The sequence below is a fragment of the Saccostrea echinata genome, unplaced genomic scaffold, assembly GCF_033153115.1.
Source record: "Saccostrea echinata isolate AGI-Se365-2 ecotype Australia unplaced genomic scaffold, CSIRO_AGI_Sech_v1 ptg000001l, whole genome shotgun sequence".
NCBI classification, from domain to species: Eukaryota; Metazoa; Mollusca; class Bivalvia; order Ostreida; family Ostreidae; genus Saccostrea; species Saccostrea echinata.
This window is the reverse complement of record NW_026889750.1, coordinates 29,916,558-29,940,835: the sequence shown is the minus strand read 5'-3', so window position 1 is coordinate 29,940,835 and position 24,278 is coordinate 29,916,558. Positions and strand designations below refer to the sequence as shown.

At 33.1% G+C, this 24,278-nt stretch overlaps 2 protein-coding genes and 1 long non-coding RNA gene across 3 annotated transcripts; 1 reads left to right on the top strand and 2 right to left on the bottom strand.

Annotated features, from left to right (window-relative positions):
• Nucleotides 1-5,845: 5,845 nt before the first annotated feature.
• On the bottom strand, nt 5,846-11,819 carry LOC133189197 (glucoside xylosyltransferase 2-like). Its single transcript, XM_061324606.1, has 8 exons — nt 11,714-11,819; nt 10,199-10,432; nt 9,571-9,736; nt 8,835-8,963; nt 8,171-8,363; nt 7,914-8,063; nt 7,205-7,377; nt 5,846-6,665 (listed from the first exon to the last, which is right to left on the bottom strand). Exons 2-8 carry the CDS (start codon nt 10,396-10,398, stop codon nt 6,522-6,524), a joined length of 1,155 nt encoding a protein of 384 aa, XP_061180590.1. The 5' UTR covers nt 10,399-10,432; nt 11,714-11,819; the 3' UTR covers nt 5,846-6,521.
• A 1,402-nt stretch (nt 11,820-13,221) lies between these two features.
• LOC133189206 (uncharacterized) lies at nt 13,222-14,323 on the top strand. Its single transcript, XR_009721427.1, has 3 exons — nt 13,222-13,291; nt 13,528-13,624; nt 14,062-14,323. It is a non-coding gene; the product is annotated as an uncharacterized LOC133189206 (long non-coding RNA).
• A 6,910-nt stretch (nt 14,324-21,233) lies between these two features.
• On the bottom strand, nt 21,234-23,556 carry LOC133196663 (alpha-1,3-mannosyl-glycoprotein 4-beta-N-acetylglucosaminyltransferase C-like). The gene is made up of 2 exons (XM_061332525.1): nt 23,453-23,556; nt 21,234-22,411 (listed from the first exon to the last, which is right to left on the bottom strand). The coding sequence occupies exons 1-2, from the start codon at nt 23,544-23,546 to the stop codon at nt 21,234-21,236; spliced, it is 1,272 nt and encodes a 423-aa protein (XP_061188509.1). The 5' UTR covers nt 23,547-23,556.
• Nucleotides 23,557-24,278: the final 722 nt, after the last annotated feature.

The window sequence follows — 24,278 nt, the reverse complement described above, 5'->3', positions numbered from 1 at the left end:
CAGTACGCTACTCCTCGTATAGTTTTGGTCTGATTTTAACTTGGCGCACAAGTAGACTACACTTGCCATTCACTGTAGATTTCTGTTCATTCTATATTACATCTAAAGCGAGATCTGTCTAACTACCAATCTACCATCAAATTTAAACTCTTCAGTGTGCAGTGTTCAGAATCTCCTAGACTCTGTGTTTGCTTTAGGTAAAGAACTTTTACCCAGTGGGTCACTTTTCGAGGGTTTCAAAATCATATCATTCACTCAGTAAATTGAATAATTATACTTGATTAGGAGGAACCCCTACTTGCTTGGGAAGAATCCTTATAGCAAGTAAATATAAGACGTTTGCTGACGGTAGTTTGGGAAGACAGATGAAATGAATCGCTTAAATAGTGTACATTTTATAAATAATATTATTTACCTCCTTCAATCCCAATTAAACGTCAAAGTTTCAAATGGAATATTAATATAATGATGGGTATAAGAATATATGGTTGTATATATATATATATATATATATATATATATATATATATATATATATATATATATATATATATATATATATACTCTGCAGAAAAACTTATATTTTCAATATTTTTCATATCTAACTTCGAATATTTCAATTTAGATGATTGAAGTTCATATAAATGAATTGCAATTGTCATGTAATCATTTTTAGCTTTGACGTGTTTGTATAAAACAATAACACAAGTTTTTACGAAGTACGGAAGAACGTGCGATTCACTGGCCGTTGACCAGAAACAAGGCAAATCATGCGACTACCACGGTTATAGATTTTATTTTTATTCTTGTGATGTATGGCATGATTTTACCCTTTGATTTTATGATTTATTGATTTTCATGCATACATTCATAATTGATAACCGGGGATAAAGTGCCTGGTCAGACAACAGTCAGTATATACAGACAAAATACATACATTTAACCAGTGTATCTAAACACATCGAGTCTAAACACAAAAATGCTTTTTATTTGGATTCTGTTATTATTACCACAACTTTGTCAAGGTAGAAATGGAACGTTTTCTGATGTTCAAAGTGTTTTTCTAGAGAAATTGGATCAAAGCTCGAAACGTGTGGACATAAGACCAACACTAGATCTGTCCATGTTGACAGGGGCATTTGTTTATTTCATTATCCAAGACTTTGAAATCCATGACATAGAAAACAAGATGGAAGTAAACGCATTGTTTTTTCTATCCTGGCAAGATGATCGTATTGGTTGGAATACTACTCAGTTTCCACTAGATTACGTCTTCATGAGCAAAAAAGAGCTTTCAATATGGACACCCAACATCTTGCTGCGAAACTCCATTGGACAAAAATCAAATATCGGAAGTTTTTCACACATTTTTGGGCAAGGATTTTATGAATCAGGGGTTATAAATGTATATGGAAGAAAGCTGTTTAAATCTCATTGCAACATTGATATGACTTACTTTCCTTTCGATACCCAAGAGTGTTCGTTTGAAATTACCAGTAAACCAAAGGAGGTGTATATATATGGTGACTGTACCATGGAAAATGTAAATACTAAATGGACCAATGTGGAGGTGATTTCAGAGTTAACAAGGTCATCAGTAACGTGCACAATTAAAGCCAAAAGGAAATCCAAGTTTCTTGTATTTAATCTCATCATACCAACTGTTCTGATTGGCTTCTTAAATGTTTTTGTTTTTATTGTTCCTGCCAACGCCGGCGAGAAGTTACAATATTCTGTAGCCATTCTCCTGTCATTCAATGTATACATCGGAATTCTTGTAGACAAAGTACCCGCAAACTCGGACAAAATGTCCATATTGAGCTATTACATCATTTATCAATATGTATTTGGCGTCATTTCCATACTCTGTACGGCAGTCTTATTGCGAACTATTCACAATAACAACAGCAAGGAAGTGCCCAGCCACCTTGTTAAGATGGTTAAAATTGTACACATCTTGAACTGCAAGAAAAAGTGTTCGCGACGAATACCACAAGACGACGGTCAGTTGAGTTCTAAAGAAAAAACAATCGAACGCCTTGTCACCTGGAGGTCTGTCTGCGCAGCGTTTGATTTTTTGTTGTTCTGGGTGTTTTTGTTCATTCAGATTATTGGAAATATGTATTTCTTTCAATCAATACGATGAGAGTAACTTATGTTATATTTAATATCAGCAATATTGTGAAACACGAATATCCTGAATGTGATATTAAAATGGCTTATAGTCAGATAGCACAATGAAATAGCAATGATCTCTTTAAAATTTTCGACTGAGAAAATTTGATGTCCAACACAAATGTTTTTTTCATATTTCTAAGATAAATTGTGTGAAGTATAATCGCGCCGTCTATTTGTGGTCAATTCCGCATTGTTAAGCAGGTGCTTCGTCCACTCAAACCCCACTCTTTACGCGCGACGCAGTTATAAGCATATTTACAAAAGCCTTTTGAAAGCAAACTTCGGGGTGGGGGTCGAAAGCATTACAAAGCAGAAAAGGTGTAATAATGCAAAAAGGCGCTATTATGCTTTCAGAAAGCGTTGTTACAACGCGCAATGTAAAAACAACGCAAAATGTAATAAACTGGAATCATTACATTTTCGTTATTACGTTTTGTGTCGAAATCAATACAGAATGTAATAATACAAATTAAATATAATAACAGACTTTTTAGGATTATTACATTTTGTATTATTACATTTGCGTCGAGATTAGGGCAGAATGTAATAATGTACTTTTTGATTATTATATTTTGCGTTATTTAATTTTTGCGTTGAGGGCAACGCAAAATGTAATAAAATGAAAATATAACAACACAATACATAATAATTTTTCTGTATTGTGTTCAACACAAAAACATCATAAAATTGATTTACACATATCTTTAATATTATAAAATATGAATAGGTGTTGTGCCGAAGTGGATAAGTCAATTAGGAGTATGAAATGCGTTTAAGGTATTTTATATACATGTATATTTCCTTTGTTTGTGCATAAATAAAGCTTTGTCTCATAGAATTTGAGTTTTTGTTTCTTAGTAAATTTTTGCATTGCAAGCTTCTATCATAAAAATGTATATCCACTGAGTGGTACTAGTAGTACTGAACGGAAAGATGATTTAAAATCGATGGAATTTATTCAATGATATAATTGACGAATCAAATACTAGTTACTCAAATATACATGTACGTAAACACAAGACACGGGCATGTCCTTTTGCATTTTGGTAAAAACTGTTATGTCTGAAAGCCAGGAAATAATTTGATCCCTCGAAATGGAACTTAATTGCATTATTTCGTAGATCAGGAAACGGCTAATAATAAAGCAAAAAATTATCATTGGTATGAAATTATTCTCAACCTGAGGCTGACTGATCAAAAAGTGGGGGTTTTTTTTACATTTTGAATTGTTGCGTTTTGCTTAATAACTAAACGCAAAATAACTAAAATTATAATAATCCAAAAAATATCTTATTACAATTTGCGTTATTAGATTTTGAGTTGACATCAACGCAAAACGTAATAACGCAAAATGTAATATTCCTAAAGTTTCTTATTACATTTTGCGTTATTTCATTCTGAGTTGATTTCCACGCAAAATGTAATAATGCAATATGTAATAATCCCGGTTTATTACATTTTGCGCTGTTATTACATTTCGCGTTGTAACAAAGCGTAACAAAAACCCAAAAGGTTAACGCTAGATGGTACAATGTACAGGTAGGCGAACACGAGTTATCTTTCATGAGCACGAGTTATCTTTCATAAGTGTGCGGATTACGTAGTGTGAATATGTGCGGATTTATTCACTCGTACATGGAATATTCAACATGTGATGAAATGAAATATTCTTAAATAAAATTTATTTCACAGTTAATTTACAATGGGTAATTATAAATTTAAGTCGTACGCGTAAAAGTCGAAATGCCAGTCTATATTAACAATGTATAAACGAAATTGTATGAAAAAGTGTCCTTGCACACAGAGAAAATGTAAATATTAAACCTTTTTAGGAAGACATTATAACGCGTTGAAAAGGCTTTATTATTGAGGGGGTATAGGTGTTGCTAAAACGCGGAACGGAAAATCTGATACCAAGTTAATCACGTCACATATATATAAATCATACCAGAAACAATAAACATTATATCAATCAAGGATTGTTAATTCGTGTTTATTCTCTTTTGAAGATCCCTGAACATAGGCATCGCATTGGGTACGGAGAACAAAGTAATATAATGCAGTTTTGGTAAAAAATGGAACTTGGAATAATTTTATCAAAGACCATTCTGATCAATTTGAATGGTCAGAATTTGATATTTATGAACAAACACAGCCTAATTTTAGGTGAATATTTAAGTAATTAAACTATTTGAACAACAGATGTACATGTATGAAGTTTCACATACAACTAAAACATAGGTAATCATAGATTACGAAGCTCACCTCGACGGATGTTATCAGTATATGTAATGCAAATCTCATATATCATATTTTCTTTATAGTTAGTGTGCATCCTGAAAACAATATTCATGCAAGTTCTGTGCAAGTAGGTCTTATAGTTCAATGGGAATTGACCTGTTCCAAAAACTTTAACCTGGTCACTCATCAAGAAAATGTCTTTCATTTCCTACATCCAAAGCATGTCTAGAATTGTTCATCCTTAGATGCATCATCCATTCAAGTTTAATCGTAACAGGCCATATAATTATAGAGCTACTCCAAAAACATTGCCATGGTCACTCATCTGAAAAATGTAGGTCAGATCCAGCATCCGAAGCAAATCTGGTAGTGTCCATCCCTAGATGTATCATCCATGGAAGTTTGGTCCAGGAAGGGCTTATAGTTACTTGGGAATGGACTTGCTCCTAAAACTTTAACCGGGACGCCGACGCTAATGTCGACGCCAACGCTGGGGGTATAGCATAAGCTCATCTCGACTTCGTAAAGGTGAGCTGAAAATAATGGGACACAAAGCAGCCAAATTATAAGTATGTCATTGACCTATATGTAGTTATTTGAAAGTGAATTATAACACTATAATCATAGGTTTACAATTTACAATAGGTGGTACTGGTATTTTATTCCTATCAGTGAAATTTTTTGTCATCTCAGTAAATGTCATCCTTAACGTGTATTCACATCACAAAACCTTTTCATTTCGCATTATAACGCCTATTCACATTATTTCCTTGTGCATTCCATAAATAGTTTGATTGCTTTGTAAATGTCAAGAAAAAATACTCTAAACCCCTCCTCCTTTCCATCTTTGCTAGCCAAGGGTGACGATCTTTGCATACTTGTAAAAAGTTTCCTTGGTACAAAGAATCCATCCTATCATTAACAATAACCACTGATCTGAGAAGGGGCATCTTCACTGGCCAAGGGTGATGATCCACTCCTCTTCTCTTTTTCACCTATAAGAGGAGCGGATCATCCTTGCTAGTGAAGAAGCCCCCATCTGAAATCATTCAGATTTCAGAGGTAGGCACCTTTCTAGCCAAGGGTAATGATCTGCTCTTCTCGTCTTCTCACCCTTGATATGATGTTTTCCTTTTTGACATTATATACATGTATTATAATACAAATGTAGTTTGAAACTACAGTCGAACTATCAATATGTTTCCCTCAATATCTCCAGTCATTGAATATCTCTCTGTTTTTTTCTCTGTCCCATTAAGTTTGAAGTAACAACGTTTTGACTGTACTTTTTGTTCTCCAAAAATGCTAAGTAGTAAATAGCATTTGTTTCAAATATCACGTATTTTGTAGAGAAGCATAAATCCCTTTTATCTCTGTGTTGATTAACAAAATATTTATTTTAAAATCATTTTCAAAGCAATTACATGTATTACTTTCAGGCAAGACAAAATGCGTGATAATTTTTACATCTTGCAAATAAATACAGCTTTACTGTGTAACAAAATCAGTCAAGCAAAATGTAAATGATATGCTAGTAACAGTAAATGAAATGAACACTATATTTCAGAGACAAAACAAATAAAATCAAGTTATCTGTCTATAAAAGAATATCACATTCAGATATAAGACTGAATCATTATCAGCGAATACCAGGTATTCTGCAGGAGACAGTACAAATTTTCACAGTAAGTCAGATCTAACTGATATTTTATAAAGAAAGTCAAGATTGTGGTCTGAACAAGAAATAATCCCTCATTGTATTACATTGATTATTTGACATAACCCCCCTCCCCCCAAAAAGAAATAGCTGCAATAATGTAGTCTTCTCTATTTTTTTTATCTGATATTTTTTAGGAGAGGGCTTTCTGACCAAGAAAGAAAACAAAAAAGGGAGAGGGCTACATTATTGTGCTACAAAGAAAAAATACAATGAGGACAAATCATAGTTGATCTTGAAACTACCTCCAAATTCCACATATTAATGTTATATATACATGTATATGTATACCATTGAAAGGGAAACCTATCATCTTGAATCTTTTGCAAAATTTTAAAAATCTATGATACCAGCTTTGCATTCCTTTTTTCACAAGTCAAGTTAGTCATTTTTCGGCATGATTAACAAATTGAGCAACTCTGGTTGAAAATATATGTCTGACACGTCCACACGGAGTCTTAGCTGTAGCCTCGAGTTTCTCCTGGAGAGGAGGCAGGAGGAACGTCTTCATTTTCTGATGGAAGTCATACTGAAAAAGGGGGGGAAAAAGCAAAATGACACAGTCTATCTTGAGGAAAAATTATTGATGCTATCAATAGCATAACAGCAGAATTATTCACAAATATTTTTGCATAACACAATTAACCCAATGTGACAGTAAAGAATAGCCTATGAAAGGCTTATTTTTCATAGACTGTCAAACTTTGTTTTGTCAAACACTGATATCTAAAATACCAGAGATTTGTTGCAGTGCAATAGCAGTCCCAGCCTCTCTTTCTTTTTGTTTTTTTAACCTTGTTATCTTGAATTTTATGATATCTTGAATTTTATGATATCTTGAATTTTAATCTCAGTCCAGTCTAGTTCAAGATAATGGAGTTTGACTCTACATATAAATGTACACTATATTTTCAAATTAGAAATACTTCCATACGTCTTCACCTCTCATAAAATTTACTTAAGTATAATAAATGCATATTGAATCTATTATTTTAAAATCTTTCTTGATCTGTTTTTAAAAATAGTTTTAACATAATAAATAATCACCATTTAAGTAGGGGCACTTACTTCTTTAAATGCTGAATAAGCAGCTTTGAATGCAGGTTGTTTATCATTTTGCATTGCTCGTCGATTACCATGAAGCACATATGCCCCACTTCGTTCTGCACCCCTACACACACTCATATACATACAGTGGTCAGGTCTATAGTTCCATTCACATGGATAAACATAGAGCTCATCTGTGATAAAAAAAATTGACATCACCATATCATAAAAAAAGGAAAGGTATATGATTTGCTTTATGCATAGATAACTAAGTGAACTTTACAAATGTTTTTTTGTGCATTAGCATTAGACTGACCATGCAAGGTCTAAATTCATTAAACTAATTACTTTGATGCATTATGGATGCATATGAACTTCATAATTATTTACACTCTGACTAGAAATTATAATACATGTACACTGTATGATGCTTACTAATTACTTTAAATTCTGCATATGTTACAGCATAAATAATGCCTTCATTTTCTTTCATATTTTATTCTTCTCAAAAGTAAATACATACACCATACCCGAAAAAATATCTTGAATTTGTTACTACATGTACATGCCTTGTGGCAAAAAAAAAATAAAAAGCGGGGGTTTAATACCCATCTGAAATTAGTGAGTGAAATAAATTTAAAAGCCTATGCCTAAGTGAAATACTTTCTCTGTTTTGAATTTTTCCCAAGTTAGCCGGATATAAGAATTATTTTTGAGATTCCTTTCTTACCTGGATGAAAGTGAAAGTAGATGTTGATGAGATCCTGATCCCCCCAGGTTATTTTTAGTTTGTACTCTTTGTAATAATTCACAATAGATGGAAGCCAAGTAGAGTTTCGAAGCCTTGTTAAATTCATCAACATCACACCGGAATTGACCCCTGAAAAAGAATATGAATATTTTTTAAAAGCATTTTCTATTTTGTAGTACAATTTATTAACTTATTTGAAACTCACTAACTAGTCTCTGTCATAAAATGAAAATTACCTAATTCTCCAAAATATGGGTGCCTAGCAAATCTATTGTACCAGCCAGTTTGCCTGTCTTCACTCTCTGGAGCCAAGGCAACCAGCTGGGTACTGTTGAACCGGGTAAAATGAAACCAGATTTCCTCCAGTGGAGACAGAAATAAAATGTCTGTATCAACATACAGCACAGAATCCACATTGGTTAATAGAGACTGGAAAGAAATTACTCTTAGTTTTAAATACATTTCTGTACTCATTTTAGCAAGCTTTCACTTAATTGTTAACTTTTTTCCACCACTTTATCAACAGGATAAAATACACTGTACAGGAAAAAACAGACACATTTTTTTAAACTTGAATTAATATAATTATTCAGATTAATTTAATTTAGTCATGACAAGATACTTACTAATGATTCTATGAAGAAAAGAAGAGGTCATCATGCAAGATAATCTCAGCCGAGACTCGGCTTTGCTGGATATTTCCATTGATGCCTTTTCTGTGAAGGCATTAGACCAAATATCAAGCAGAACTGAATCTCAGCCCAGATTTCATGCATGATATTCTGTAATTTATTTTTTTTTAAACTTTTCAAAAATGTAGAATTTCCTAAACATAGACATCTTTAACTACATGTACTTACTTGATTCTTATAATTAATTCTTTACAACTAATACACTTACTGGAATGAAAAGTCGTTGAGAGGCACAAGGTTTAAAAAGCTTCTTCCACTCATTATTTGAGTCGGGGAAGGTTATACCATATAAGTGATATTCAAATTTGGTTTTAGCTTTACTTGGCCATGATGTAAGCTGTAAAAAGAAATTTTATTAAACATCCAAAATATAAAACCTCACTTTTTAAAAGAAGAAATAGGGGGAAAATCTCATAATATTGAAAATTGAAAGCTCTTAGTTTAAAATTCATCCTCATCGATCTCAATAATGTTACATATAATCTTGACATTTTTTAATAGCAAAACTATGAAGGAGTACAGGCATATAACAGCTCTGTACCTGTTGGATTCTAAGCAATCTTATTTTACACTAGTTTCATGTGAATATATTGTATAAGTGGAATTTTAGTGAGACGCAAATTAAGTGATTTATCCCAAAAATTGGTATATATTTTTAGCATGAAGCAATTTTAGTGATTTTATAATGTCAAGAAAGATAGCTATAACAAGAGACATGGAATAAATGTTAATGATAATCAATTTTAGCAATATCAAAAACCCTTGCTAATAATGCCAAAATTGAATCCTTGCTAAAAATTCTGCTTATACGGTATAACTTTTTGTCTTTCAAAATATGCTCCAACATATGTTTGTTCATATGGAAAAACAATGAAATGAATCAACAAATAGAACTAATACAAGGTACATGAAAATCACTGCAAGTTTGAAAAAGCAGCAACCACCTGTTGCTGCAGTGAGGAATGTAAGTCATCTTCAGCGAAGATGTGGACGATGATGTACATTTTGGTGAAGAGGATGGCAGACTTGATGAGAATGATGGATTCGTTCCCACGGTCACCACATACAACAATGGAAAGGTGGATACTCTCTCTCCATCTTTTCGCTTTCCTGTAACAAATTTATTTTCTTATTTCTCTATTGGATTTCGAGTAAAATGAAATCAATGAGGAAAATGAGGTATCATGTGGAAACATCTATTGTTATTTTGGTACATATTCTATGTAGAATTGGTAATTATTGATACATGGACAATGAAAACCTAACATAAGATAATACAATAAGTACCTATTTACTGGCTATGGAGACAATCATTAGTATATAGGACAGAGGATACATGTACATTAAAAAAACCTGTATTAGTTTAGGCTTACAACTTGCATAATTATCATTGATTACTTTTTTCATTTTGAAATTTCAAATTCAATGAATATAAAAAAAATCATATAGAAAATAAATGCTTTAACTACTTGGTATAGGAAATGTTTTCTAAAGAAATTTGACCAAAATAGTGAACTTTTGAAAAAAAAAAATCATTTTCACAGAAAGTGGTCATTAAGTGATAATCCTCACTTTTCTAGTTCAGCCTTTCTTAATTTTTCTTCAGCACTAATCTCTTCAGTTCTTCCTGACTGATTTCCAACAATGCTGTCATTTTCTGAGGGCTGTTCTGGGCTAAGTTCATCATTTTGCTGATGAATCAAATAGAACATACAAACAGCGATCACAATAATGACAGTCAGACCAAACTTAAAGATCATCCTCCGCCTCATCCAGCATTTCTTGGTGGCACCTTCTCTTCAAAACCTGTAAAAAATTACAGAAATTCATACACTATATGGTATGCAGAGAGTTTAGGGTAGGTTTTATAGGTTTTTTTTCTCCCCCAAACAAATGCACTGATGTACTGTAAATTTTCAAATACTGCAGAAGCAGAAATTTTTGTGGGGATAAAATTTCATTGATTTGTTTCAGATCTAAAATGGTTAAATGGGGATTAAATTTTATTGTTTTGAAGGTAACCTGACTGTAACCGTATTCAATATATACCCACTTAAAAAATTTCATTTGGGATTTACATTGTAATTTTGTTAAAAATTGTTACCAATGGAAAAAATGAAATTAAAAATACATTGCTTTTATTAAATAATAAAATAATTGTAATCTCCATAGTTTATGTGTTATTCTTTCTAAATTTAAAAAAAATGTATTCTGCATAACTTTGTTGTTGTACTTTCTTATTATCAATGTTTGTACATGTACATATTGTAAAATTTGGAGTGCAGATATTTTCCAAAAAAAAAAAAAAAAAAAAAAAAAAAAAATATATATATATATATATATATATATATATATATATATATATATATATATATATATATATATATATATGCATGTATCATATATACAATGCTGAAAGAGAAGTTAGGGTCTGAGGATTAGTGATGCAGGGGTTCTGGATTCGATTCTCATTTCAGCCATACATTTTCTCCTTTCCCATTACAGAATTTGGTACTGTTGACCACTGCTGAACTTGCATGTGAAAGTCATGCCAGGGACAATAAGAACATAGGTTGTGTCTTCAAGGGCAAAGACAATTTAAGGAAAGTGAAATGTTATGTTTTGGGCCAGGATATCAGACTGCTAAGTGGGGACCACACAACTAGTGATGCAGGGGTTCTGGGCTTGATTCCTGGTCCAAAGAAAAGAAACTTATGAGATTGAAGACTGTTGAAAAATATAAAGGACATTAAGGTGCAGTTAAAATCTTATTTATTTTCCTTTCTCAATGTACAAAATAAAGTAGATGTATTAGGTCTAATAAACATTTGACTTTGTCAGACCAAATGTCTGACAGTGATTTAAAAATTTCGACAACATTTTCTCCTTCCTTGTTACAAATTTATAATAAAATACGAGTTTGAGGTGGTACAGGTACTTTGGTCTATTGATATGTAAAAACACTCTTTTTTTACATATCAATAGGCATACAAGTTTATAAACCAATGTACTCAAGGTACCTGTGATCGTGCCAGGATACTTATATGCACATCAACACTGAAAAATAGTTTACAAAACTAGGTATACCTGTATCGAGCTCCACTGCTATAGAGTCCTCGATGGTCTTTGCTAAGACATAACCAACATTTAGATACACAAGACAGAAATAGATTTTACGGGCATTTTCAAGATTTTTTGCCAATTTTGGTTTACTAGGCCTGACCAACTCAAAACTGGAAATGATTGATGAAGACTAAAAGAGAAAACCGGATTCCGGACCGTATATTTTGGTTTTTTTTAAAAAATAAAACAAAACCTACATACACACATAAATAAATCAAAAGCTTCCATTTTCATTTGGTGGACTTATTTTTAAATTTTACGTAACCCCCCCCCCAATCTAAATAATTTTTATATAGTTCTTTTGATTGGCTAATATTTTGTTGCCCGTAACATCCCCACTTTGCAACTTTGAAATTTAAAAATGTATGTATACATGTATTATAAAAAAAAAACTCGAAATAAAAGACACAGAGTCTGACACATGCATCTGTTTCATGCTTGGGTATTTTACTAGAAAAAGAGTTAATCAATGACAACATAACAACAAAACTTTATGATAAATTTGATGACTTCAACTCTGCTATCGTCAACTTTTCTTATTTATTAGCAATATGTCATATTTATGTCTCCCAGTTTATTCGATACGCTCTGTTAATTGAAAGGCCGGTTGCCCCCCCCCCCCCACTTTTTGTTGTAGAATAGTCAAATATGAGTTTTGTAGTAGTGTATGAATAAAATTTGGTAAGAAAGAAGTTGGAACCTACCTACAACCCCCCCCCCTCCCCCACGAAATAGGATTTTCGAGTTCGGACAATTTTCCTTTTTTTTTTTGCTTGTCAAGTTTTTTTTTTCCTGGTAAATTGAAATTTTTTTCTCTGGCTGCCCCCCCCTTTCATTTCAAAAACGATGCTACGTCCCTGACGCTACAGCATGCTCTACGTAGGAACAATTTCTAAAACAAAAAAACTACTGATGAATAAGAAATCGAATGATGACCTATGTTTTTCATACAAAATGTTAGGCAATTGTTTTCAAATTGAATTGTCTGCGGATTTTCCGTTTGCCCGATCATGACAAAAAGCACACGGCGGGTGTGACCTGTAGACATGGGATGCTTACACATCCATTGCACCTGATCCCACCTCTGGTGTTTTTAGATGTCTGTGTTTCCTCTAGACTTTTGAGCTTAATTATTGTTCTTTATTTTATTTCATTGGAAACTTGCGCAAGTATCTATACTGAATTTCAATTTACTAAATATTCATATGGTTATATATCTGCCTTGTTTCAGAAACTTTAGTTAAATATTGTAGGTTAAATATAAAAGCCTTATTGGGCACCAAAACGGTAGTTGATTTCATTTTTGTTATGTCATAATTGTTTGTGACGTAACAATAACCTTTACCCATTGTGACGTCATTGCATTATCTCTGTGAAAAACAATCTTCGCTGATTTGCGCCACTGAATTTTTGTGTGATAGTTTTCAAGCATTAAAACATGGCTTTCTATGCATTCCACTGGACAAAAAGAGCGTATATCCTTACAGTGTTGTCTTTTGTGTTGCTGGTCATAACGGCCAAACACAGAGAGTACTTCTGTTGGTAAGTAAAACATACCTGGGGAAATATACCCATTCTGTATTTTAATTTGATTATATGATAACCAAGAAATGTATACAATGCATTTCAATTAAAATTTTCGATGGGGAGTGCCGTTGAATTCCAGTATATTTCATGGAACCCAATATAAAGCAATCTTTTCCTTACTTTCAAAGTTAGTTTCTTACATATTATAATATGTAACTTTATATTACAATGAGTCGTTTTCATTGATATAGTAAGGAAAAACCACTCAGCAATTTTGAGAAGTTTCGAATTTGGCTGGGTTTTCTTGACAAACCAAAACCATGCCCAGGAGATGAGGACCTCTACACTGTGAGTATGGGAGTTATAATGAAATCTTTAAATTATCATCACTCTATTATAAGTCATATTCATATACTTACTATATTATTTATGAATAATAATTAATGATGAATATTGATTGTCTTGCAGGCTTCAAATCTTTTACTTGTTTAAGTGTTAGGATGCCCATAAAATTCTATATTTGCGATAGCTTATATCACCACTGCCTCACCAAACCTTGTGTCAGACCAGATAATAAAAGGTTTGTCTTTTCCCCTACGATCAGAAACTTTACAGTCCATGAAAGAGTAAAGCATCCCAGGCTCTTCTGAGCACAACCGCCCTTTCCAGAATCCTTTCCAAACTGTTTTGTGTCACTTCGATCAACAGACAGTAATGAATAATGTGCTGTCTAGGTAATTTACTTAATGGGCAATACTCATTTTTCCCATATTTTTTTTTAATAGATGGCAAATGAGATGGGTGTTTCTGCTGTTGCTGCCCTCTCTGGTACAGTTATACAGTTGTAGAACTGATCCACATACTTATACAGACGCATAATCAAGGTCATGAAAGGAGGCTTGCAGTACCTGAAAGATATATTATAAAGGATAATTGAAATGTTCATGTGTATTTTTACGAGTTGATGGTATCAACTCATGTTATGTGACTTGTAAGGGATTCCCCAATGTATCGAAACTAATCACTTTTTCATTTGAGTATTTTGCGTTCGGGTTCTTGTATAATATTGGTTTATTTACAGTTTTCATTATCTACAGAACAAGAATATGTTTCCTGATATGCTTTGAAGTGTTTATAAACATAAATATTTATTATCAATTTTATTGGAATTTGTGTCCATCCGCAAAAGAAAATAGTGTTAGGGACATGCGGTCAACAAAAGTGACATATCCTGCAAACAAAATTTTGATTTATATATCAATAAATGTTTTATATAATAAGAAGTATTTTGAAAACAATTTTTTAAAGAAAATTCACAAAATTGAACATTGTACAAACCAGGTTATTTTTAAAAGATTGACGTGCCGGTGGTATATAAATAAACTAATTCTTGCGCTGTTATGCTAGTGAACAGAGCAGGTTTCCCGCGCTAGTGATGAATCGTTCAACACAGAGAACACTGCCTATGATTGTAAACAAAGCGAGAAGTTTGCAGTAAAGGAGGTCACAGTAAACCAACTACTAATCTCAAAGAAATGAGATGTACCAGTAAAACAATTTTTAAATTAAAGTTCTTATTTCTTGTGCAAGCAAAAAAAGATTTCAATTGCTTCAAGGGAAATTTTTTTCAGCAGCGGACAACTTTGTGCTCCAATTTCTTTTTCCCTGTTTAAAACCTTGTCTTCTACAATCTAGATCTGTTTCACAGCAAGCTTTAAATACAGTAATGGTCACTTAACACGTACGCCTGTGATTCTTATCTCATTAATTGTCGGCACAACACTGGAAAGTGTTTTCTTTAATATGTCCAGCTGTGTTTTGCTATCAGATGCTGGCCATGTTATAGAGTGAATTAATAGTACTGAAGGCAATAAATAAAAAGAAAAACAAAACAAAACAAAAAAAATTAAGTGGGTGTTAATGATCAATTAAATGTGAAATGCATATTTATAGATGTGAAAAGATCAAGAAATCAAATTAATTCAACAGTAGATAGATCATGTAAATAGTCAATATCATGCCATTGTGATAAATTTAAAGTCTTCAGTTGAAAAGCTGAAAGAATTGAAATTTTTTAACGTGCATACTTGTATCAGTGAAAGTCAAGTAGTTGAATTTCAAGAAGGCTAAACCGAGAGAAATGATATATAAAATGTGCATATCAATTAAAGTCAAGTAGTTATATTTCAAGAGTGACTAAACCAAACGAAATGACATATAAAATGACCATTTCGGTTAAATGTAAAGAAGTTCAATTTCAAGAGTATAGCGTAATCAAGAGAATTAAAATATTTATTGTGCATATCAATGATCATAAAAGACAGAGGGTTGAATTTCAATAGTAACTAAATCAAGAAAATTGAATTATGTAATATACATATAAATGAGTGGCTAAATCAAGAGAATTGAAATATCAAATATGCATGTAAATTTTGAAAGACAAGGAGTTGAATTTCAATAGTAACTAAATCAAGAAAATTGAATTATGTAATATACATATAAATGAAAGTAAAAGATATGAATTTTAAGACTGGCTTAATCACGAGAATTGGAACATATTGATGTGCATTAAAAATGTTAAATTGTTTGTCAATTTAAGAAAGCAATAAAAATATTCAATGAGCATGTTGATGAAATAATTCAATTTGCGCTATTTGTAAATAATAATTCCCTACTTGTAATACTATTGTAGGTTTGGCCTATTAGTTTGAGATATGTGTTTAAAACTTTTTCTTGTTTTTTTTTTTTTTTTTTTTTTTTTTTTTTTTTTTTGTTTGTTTGTTTTTTTTTTTTGTCTACTTAGTTGTTTTAATTCTGAAATATGATTTTACAAGAGTTGTGCCATTTGTCTTTATTTGAAATTTCAAGTCACTTGATATATGATATTTCTGTCAAATGATATCGAGTGCCAAAAACTGTTCTCGGTAGTTTTAATGATGATAGTCTGTGCTCTGTGACCATTTCGATGGTGGTATCCTTTAATATTTTGTAAAAATACAAATTATTTAAATGCAAGCTACATTGTCATTTTACGGAAAATCCAAAAACTAACTTAGTATTATTTGTTTTGTATGTTTAAAGGTTCGATTTGTGATAAATTATTATACATTCCAGTAGATATTAAAAAAAATATATACATGTTAAAAATTAGGGATGGCAATCGATTACAGAATTGCTAACCGGTTAACCGCAAGACGTTCCGACCGATTAACCGGTTAATCGTATCAAAATTCACGTTTTCTTGACAATTGCTTTTCAAGTATAGCTCTGTCCATATACACAAATAGACCCAAATAAGACGATAGAAGTTAAAACATTCCATAAGTCTTGATTCTGGATCAGAAAAATACGGTACATATTTTTTATTTCAATTTCAGTCGACAATAAAAATTGAGAAAACCATGAAAAAAAAACCCTAAAAAATCTTTAATAATTTTCCAGAGCAGATGTCATAAAAGTTCTTTCTGCATTTTTACTATGATAACCAAAACTACATGTGAACTCTATATAGCCCTTAATTTACAATGTTTGTTTAAAAATTACAAGTAAATTGGATGGAAAACTGAAAACGACAAACACACCAATTCACACTGCTCAATGATTCAATTATTGTCATTAAAGAATTACAGGACAGTCGGGGTAACGACATAGTGTTTTCACAGTACTTAATTAACACTACGTAAACTGACCAATTACTCAACGGTCTCAATCTGGAGATTCATAATTACATGTACGTCCAAATTATATCCTTTAAATCCTAAATGATCATCCTTTGTGCAGAGATTTCTTTTATTAAAATAAATTTTTTAAAAATGTGTTCAATTTAACAAATATTTTATTTTTTCCGATTAACCGATTACAGATTTTCTAATCGATTGCCATCGTTCCGACCGAGTAATCGGTTAACCGGTTACAAATTGCAATCCCTATTAAAAATACATGATGGAAAAGATATAAATAAAATGATATAATTTTATTTCTCAAAGAAAACAACGCTTTGTGATCGGGAGGTCGTGAGTTCGAATCTCGGCCGCGACTGACCTAAGTTGATAAAAAATGCGTAGCAACTGTTCCTTCGCCATGCGCTCGGCACTTTGAAGTGAAAGTTGTAGTCCTTCGGATGAGACCTTAAAAACCGAGGCCCTGTGTCAAGGTGGGCGTTGGCACGATAAAGATCCCTCACTACTCAATGGCCCCGAGTGCCGAGTAAAGGTCAACATTTGAAACCCTTCACCAGTATATGGTGACGTCTCTATATGAGTGAAAAATTCTCTAATGGGACGTAAAACAACATACAATCAGTCAATCAATCAAAGAAAACAAAGAGAAAGGATTTTAAAGTGATAGTTTTCATCAATGCACATAATATCACATAATCCATATATGGACTAGAGACCTCAACTCATTTAAACATTATATAATCAATACCATCAACTCGTAGTAGTACTTTCAGTACTTTGATTAAATATAGACACTTGTTATTAATAACGGCATTCTTTGTTGTTCATTGTAGACCGTGTTCCATTTCGAAAAGTTGACGCAGAAACTCAACAGATTCCTCCTAAATACAAGTATTTCTTGTGAGTATAGCCAAACATTTGTCTTTTATCAGAATAAGTTGTTGATATATCCACCACTAAGGATGATTATTTTCCCCTCGTAGTGTCCGTAACGCCTACGAACAAAGAAAAATTATTTTGGTTATGAGGGAGGGAGATCTCTTGGAGGAGATATTTGTGTACTCCCCAGAAACCAGGAAAATGGAATGTGTTTGTTGCTTCCGTAAAGGATCTCGTTAGAAAGAGTCCACCACCATGGTCAGGAGTGATGCGGAAAAACTATTTAACATAAGTTTTTGTTAGAATCATCAGTTACAAGTGAACTACACTTGAATTAAACATTAAATACTTAGATATAATTTATAGAAGAATAAAATTAAGTGCATGCAAACGAAGATTTGTTTTTTTATTGTGAAAAGCGCAGATTGAGTGTCTGGCTCTTACCAAGGGTTTGGACAAATCTTAAAACCCATTCGCTTTAGTTATTCAATGGTGATACTTTTTGTCCTTTAAAATATTACTAGTTAAGTTTTGTATATACTTCGAAATGAAGGTAGATTTCTTCTTGCTACTCACTCTATTCGGAAATTTATGGGAAGGAGAGTCCCCATCCTATAATTCTGCTTTACAGTACAAAGACAGATATACATTTGCATATCATATTCTCAGTTATATTGTATTTGGGTCTCAGAATTAGGTCCGTTCGTTTTCGATTTCTAGATTAATTGTTGTCCTGATCATTGGCTTGCTTTGATCTCGATGTTTTCGATAAGTCATTTATGGACTTTGTAATATATTTTTAATTTCACCTTGAATAACTTAACCAGAATCAAAAGTCCAGTCATTATGCCCCCGTAATCGAAGATTCGGGGGTATATAGTTTTTGCCCTGTCCGTCCGTCTGTCTGTCTAGCTGTCTGTCTGTCTGTTTGTCCGCAAAAACTTTAACCTTGCCCATTACTTTTGATTGGTTGGAGCTATGGTTTTCATACTTCACATGTGTATTCCTTGTGACAAGACCTTTCTTTGGGTACTATCATATTTGACGTTTTGTCCTTGACCTTGGAGTTTGACCCACTTTTGCAAAATTTTATGAGACTTTAACCCTAAGCCATAACTTTGAAACAGTTGGTGCTTGGGCTTTCAAACTTCACATGTGTATTTCTTGTGATAAGATCTTTCTTTGGATACCAACAACTTTGACCCTTTGACCTTGACGTTTGACCTACTGTTGAAAAAAACTTTAACGTTGGCCATAACTTTTGAATAGTTTGTGCTAGGGTTTTTCATATTTTACATGTGCATTCCTTTTGACAAGACCTTTCTTCAGATACCAACAACTTTGACCTTTTGACCTTGGAGTTTGATCAACTTTAATTTAAAAAAAAAATTAACCTTGGCCATACCTTTTGAACAGTTAGTGCTAGGGTTTTCATACTTCACATGTGTAATCCTTGTGACAAGACTTTCCTTTGGATACCAACAACTTTGACCCTTTGACCTTGAACTTGGAGTTTGACCTACTTTTGGAAAACATTAACCTTGGTCATAACTTTCGAAGAGTTTGTGCTAGGGCTTTCATACTTCACATATGCATTCCTTGTGACAAGACCTTCCTTCAGATACCAACAACCCTGACCCTTTGACCTTGACCTTGGAGTTTGACCTACTTTTGAAAAACTTTCACCTTGGCCATAACTTTTGAACAGTTGGTGTTAGGTCTTTCGTACTTCTCATATGCATTCCTTGAGACAAGACTTTCCTTTTGATATCAACAACTTTGACCCTTTGACCTTGATCTTGGAGTTTGACTTACTTTTGAAAATTTAAACAGTTGGTGCTAGGGCTTTCATACTTCACATATGCATTCCTTGCGACAAGACCTTCCTTCAGATACCAACAACCCTGACCCTTTGACCTTGACCTAGTTTTGAAAAACTTTAACCTTGGCCATAACTTTTGAACAGTTGGTGTTAGGGCTTTTATACTTCACATGTGTATTCCTTGTGACAAGACCTTCCTTTGGATACCAACAGTTTTGGCATTGACCTTGGAGTTTGAACTTTTTAAAAAAAATTTTAACTTTGGTCATAACATTTGAACGTTTGGTTCTAGCGCTTTCACATTTCACGATCATGTGTATCATTTGTAACAAGACCTTCCCTTGGGCACCATTTGACCTTGCTGTTTTACTTACTTATAAAAAACTTAAACCTTCGCCATAACTTTTCAACGGTTGGTGCTAGGGCTTTCATATTTCACAAGTATATTCCTCAAGACAAGTCCTTTCTTTGGGTACCAACATTTTTGATCTCTTGACCTGGAGTTTGACTTGCATTTGACAAACTTTAACTTTCGCCATAAGCTGCCATACGGGGGCATCAGTGTTTCATAAACACATCTTGTTCCCACTTTGTTCTGAATCTCTCATTCAATTTGAAAAATATCAAATATAAAAGTTGTGCCCCCTCCCTCCCCCCTGCGAATTTTTTCAAAACCTTTTTATTTTCGGTATTGTGTTACCAGGCTCCTGGAAACATTTATAAACAGAAACGTTATAAGACGTTTTAGTTTTAATTAATTACTATACGTAGATTAAATGTATTCGAATTTTCTCTAAAAAAAATTCAAATTTCTTTAATCGGTAAATATGTTTTCCGATTTTCTATATTATTTTTTTTTTCATTGCGATGTATAAAACTTATTTCCGGAAAATTTAAAAATCATTGTAGTAGCCAAAACACCTCTTTCCCAACTCACTGGGGGTCGCCAGAGAAACCCAAAACTTTCAAAACTGGCCACATGATATAACTTTTTATCGCCAATATATGGCTGAAATAGTGCCGATTCGGCGTAAAACATTAATCAATCATCTTTCCCAAGGTATTTAAATTTTGAAACAGACTATAGCAATTATCCGTTGCTGAAAACCGGTTCTAACCTATAACCTATATATGTATGGGTCAAGACAGACAGATTGTCTTGAATAAAATTCGCAGAGAGTAGTCTGGGTCACTGTACAGTGTAGCAGGTATTTCATGAGCACACTTTTGATGAATGAATTCCTTAAACTGAATTTTGTCACTGATTACAAACAATAAAAATCAAATTCATACAAATCCGAAGTGAAACGATTTTCAAAGACGCTATGGCTTCGTTTTATTGTATACTTTACTCTTTGGAATCTTGAATTTTTATAAATCTACTTAAGGAGTTAATCTTATTACATACATTAAAAATGCCAGTTATCATAGACATGCTATGCGAGTCGTTTAAGACCAAATTAAAGAGAACTTTTTTTACAAACACTATATAGATATATGATGGTCATAACTTACAAAGAATGCTAAGTGTTCGAAAGAAAATATGTATAGACATTAATACGGTTATTTCTTCTTTTTAAAATAAAGTATCTAGGATCACTTGAATCTTCCGTATAATCGTTAGATTTGGTTTGTCCCGTATTGATACAACAGCAATACACTTCACATTAAATGGAATAGAATACCCCTGTATTTCTGAATCGAATTCACCTTCAAACAGCCTTCCCACCAAATGAGACGCCATGCATTGTTCTTTTGGATATCCGATACCCACTCCTACTTTTACAACACCCCATTTTAAAATACCGGTTCTTAGAATTGGATGCCCTGTAGATACAATGATTCTACTTATGTTGATTGGTTCAGGGAACACTATTTTATATAGATTATTAGCTTTTAAGCTTGCAACTGAAAAGAATGGATCGCCATCAGTTCTTTGGTAAGCATTTTCCGGAAAAGATCCGAATGTTGCTTCCATATTGGTAAAAATTTCTCCTGGTGGATTTTCTCCAGGAATATCAAAAGAACTGTAGTTGAACGAGTCCTTAAATGTGAAATCTGTTATAGGCGTAAGTTTTCCCCTCAATGATGATATTTTTCCAATATGCTGAAAGAGTCCTTTTGGGTTTTGAATGGTTGAAACTTGATCATGAAGAACTCTGAAATTGTTTAAAAGGATATCACAGGGTAGTACATTATACATAGACAGCAAGTATGTAGCAAAACGTGACAAAATCTTGGACCGAAATAATTTTCCAATGAATCCCAGCCGAGAAAATTCTAATGTTATCCAACGAATCTTATGATTTCGCTCAATAAAAAGTTTAATATCAGTAAAAAAGTTATTGGCTGCAACCACATCGTCTTCCAGTTGTAGATAGAACTGGGAAAACCGTCTACTGTACCACATCAAATACGCAAAATCTATGTTTTGTTTTGATCGCCATATCGTCCTGTCTTTGGAGTCATCGTTGAAATTAGCATTGAATTTCTTATCTAATTCTGGATAAATATCTAATGGACTGTGAATCACTTGAAGAAACCCTGTCTTAATATATTTTGAAAACGTCTCACTGATACGTCGACTTGTATCAAGGTTCCAAGTTTCATCAAAATCTGATAAGAAAATAACTAGAGTTATATTTTCTTTTTCCCTGTCTGTTGTCGCCTTTATGATGGATGATATAGTAGAGTAGACATATAACGCGCCCTCTAGCTTCCTTTTTACCACTGGTATGCCAATAGTTAAATAACCTGAAATACATAAAAGAATAAATTATTGTGGATTTTATGGTGCACATACAGTGTATTACAATCTTTTGATTTCAACTACTATATAATTATGCGTATCATTTTTTTTAAACTTTGAAAGAATTGGTTTATTTATTCACAGTGGTGCGTTCGATTGATTGATTAATTGTATGGATAGGGTATAAGACATAGTCAAAAGACGTCTATTTTCGGCAACCAGAAGGAGAAGGTATGCCGGTTTTAAACTATATATAGTTGCAGTACAGAAGAACTTAGGTATGTTATTACAAAGTATGTCAATGCAGGATTCTTTTTTATCGCATTAGTGCTTCAGTACGGGCAGGCCCGTAGGAAGCAATTTCACTTTGAGGGGGCACAACCATACATTTTCAGTTGAGGGGGCACTATCAACTACCAAAATTCCCTGACAAGCAAAAAAAAAAAAAAAAAAAAAAAAAGAAAAAAAGGTCATCAGACGTTATTATTGAGGGGGCACAAGCATATGGCAGCTATGTTTTCTATAGTATTCTATATATCGGCAAAATTATTGGGGGGGACGGCCCCCCTGTGCCCCCCCCCCCGGTTCCTACGGCCATGACGGGTCCTACGACTCAACGCCCCTCCAACAGATCATTTGATGCTGAGTTTTGGCAATGGATTAATCACTATGCTCCTATTTTGATGTCATTCGTTTAACCAAACCAGGACAAACAACATTCTGCAAAAAAGCGTTTTAGACCGTTTGGACCAATACAGTGACTGGAGGGGCAAAACAAACAGAGAAGCTTTTAGCATGAGAGTGGGATTACTTTTTGAAGCGCAATCATACTTTGAAAACAAATGATAAAACATTATGTGTGAATGCTAGTTTCACAAAGAAATGAGCAAAAAGCTTTTGATCACCATAATACCACAGTACCGATCACTGGTGCTGATGCTTCAGTCACTTCATCTTTAGAATGTGCAGTGCAAGAAAAAAATAATGGGTAAGAATTTTATACGCTATACATTCATAGTAATGAATTATTTTAAAGATACACGTACCAATGGAATTCTTTGGCTGTCCAAAGAGCATTGTATTTGATGACCACTCTGCTTCGTTCTGGGAGATGAAGTTGTCAGGGCCCTCCTGTAACATAGGTGGTAAACCCGTGTCCTCCTGAAATTGACACATACATATGTGTATCTTGATTACTATAGGAGTCAAGGTGAAGAAGGTATTTAAGTTTGAGATTTACTTGGTTATTCCAAACAAAATTTTGTAGCAAAACATATTACAATCTTGAATCACTAGACTCAGAATTGGTCAGTTTCATGGAACACTAGTACTTTCCTGCGATGATATGGAAACAAGTGTGTTGCAGTTGTTGCCTTTATTAACCTAGCTCGATCTTACGGTTCATAGTTTAGCAAGGCCAATCGTCGCAAGCCATGGGTTTAGTGTGAATTCTATTTCCACAAAACGGGTTTGTGCACAAACCGGGTTTGTGGAATATAATCACTTAATCAGAAAAAAATTACCCTAAAAGTAGAAGAAACTTTGGATCTGCCTTTCCTTGTTGTACCGTTAACTAGCAACATGGAGGGTGGTACTTGATAAGGGACTCCAAGCTGATTTTGGGGTGTAGAAGTTATGTATGAACAATGGGAACTCGTGTCTGAAATGTAGCATATTGACTTTAGAAATTTTCTAGAGTCGTCTGTCTACATCTGTAATTTCGTAATCATGAAGTCAGGTACTTCAAATATTACTTGAAGACCTATAATTTTGTTATATTATACTTACAAAAAAATATTGCAATAATATATAATTATTTAAAAATATCTTTTATATAAGTTAAATGAAATAAATCACACAAATACGTACCAC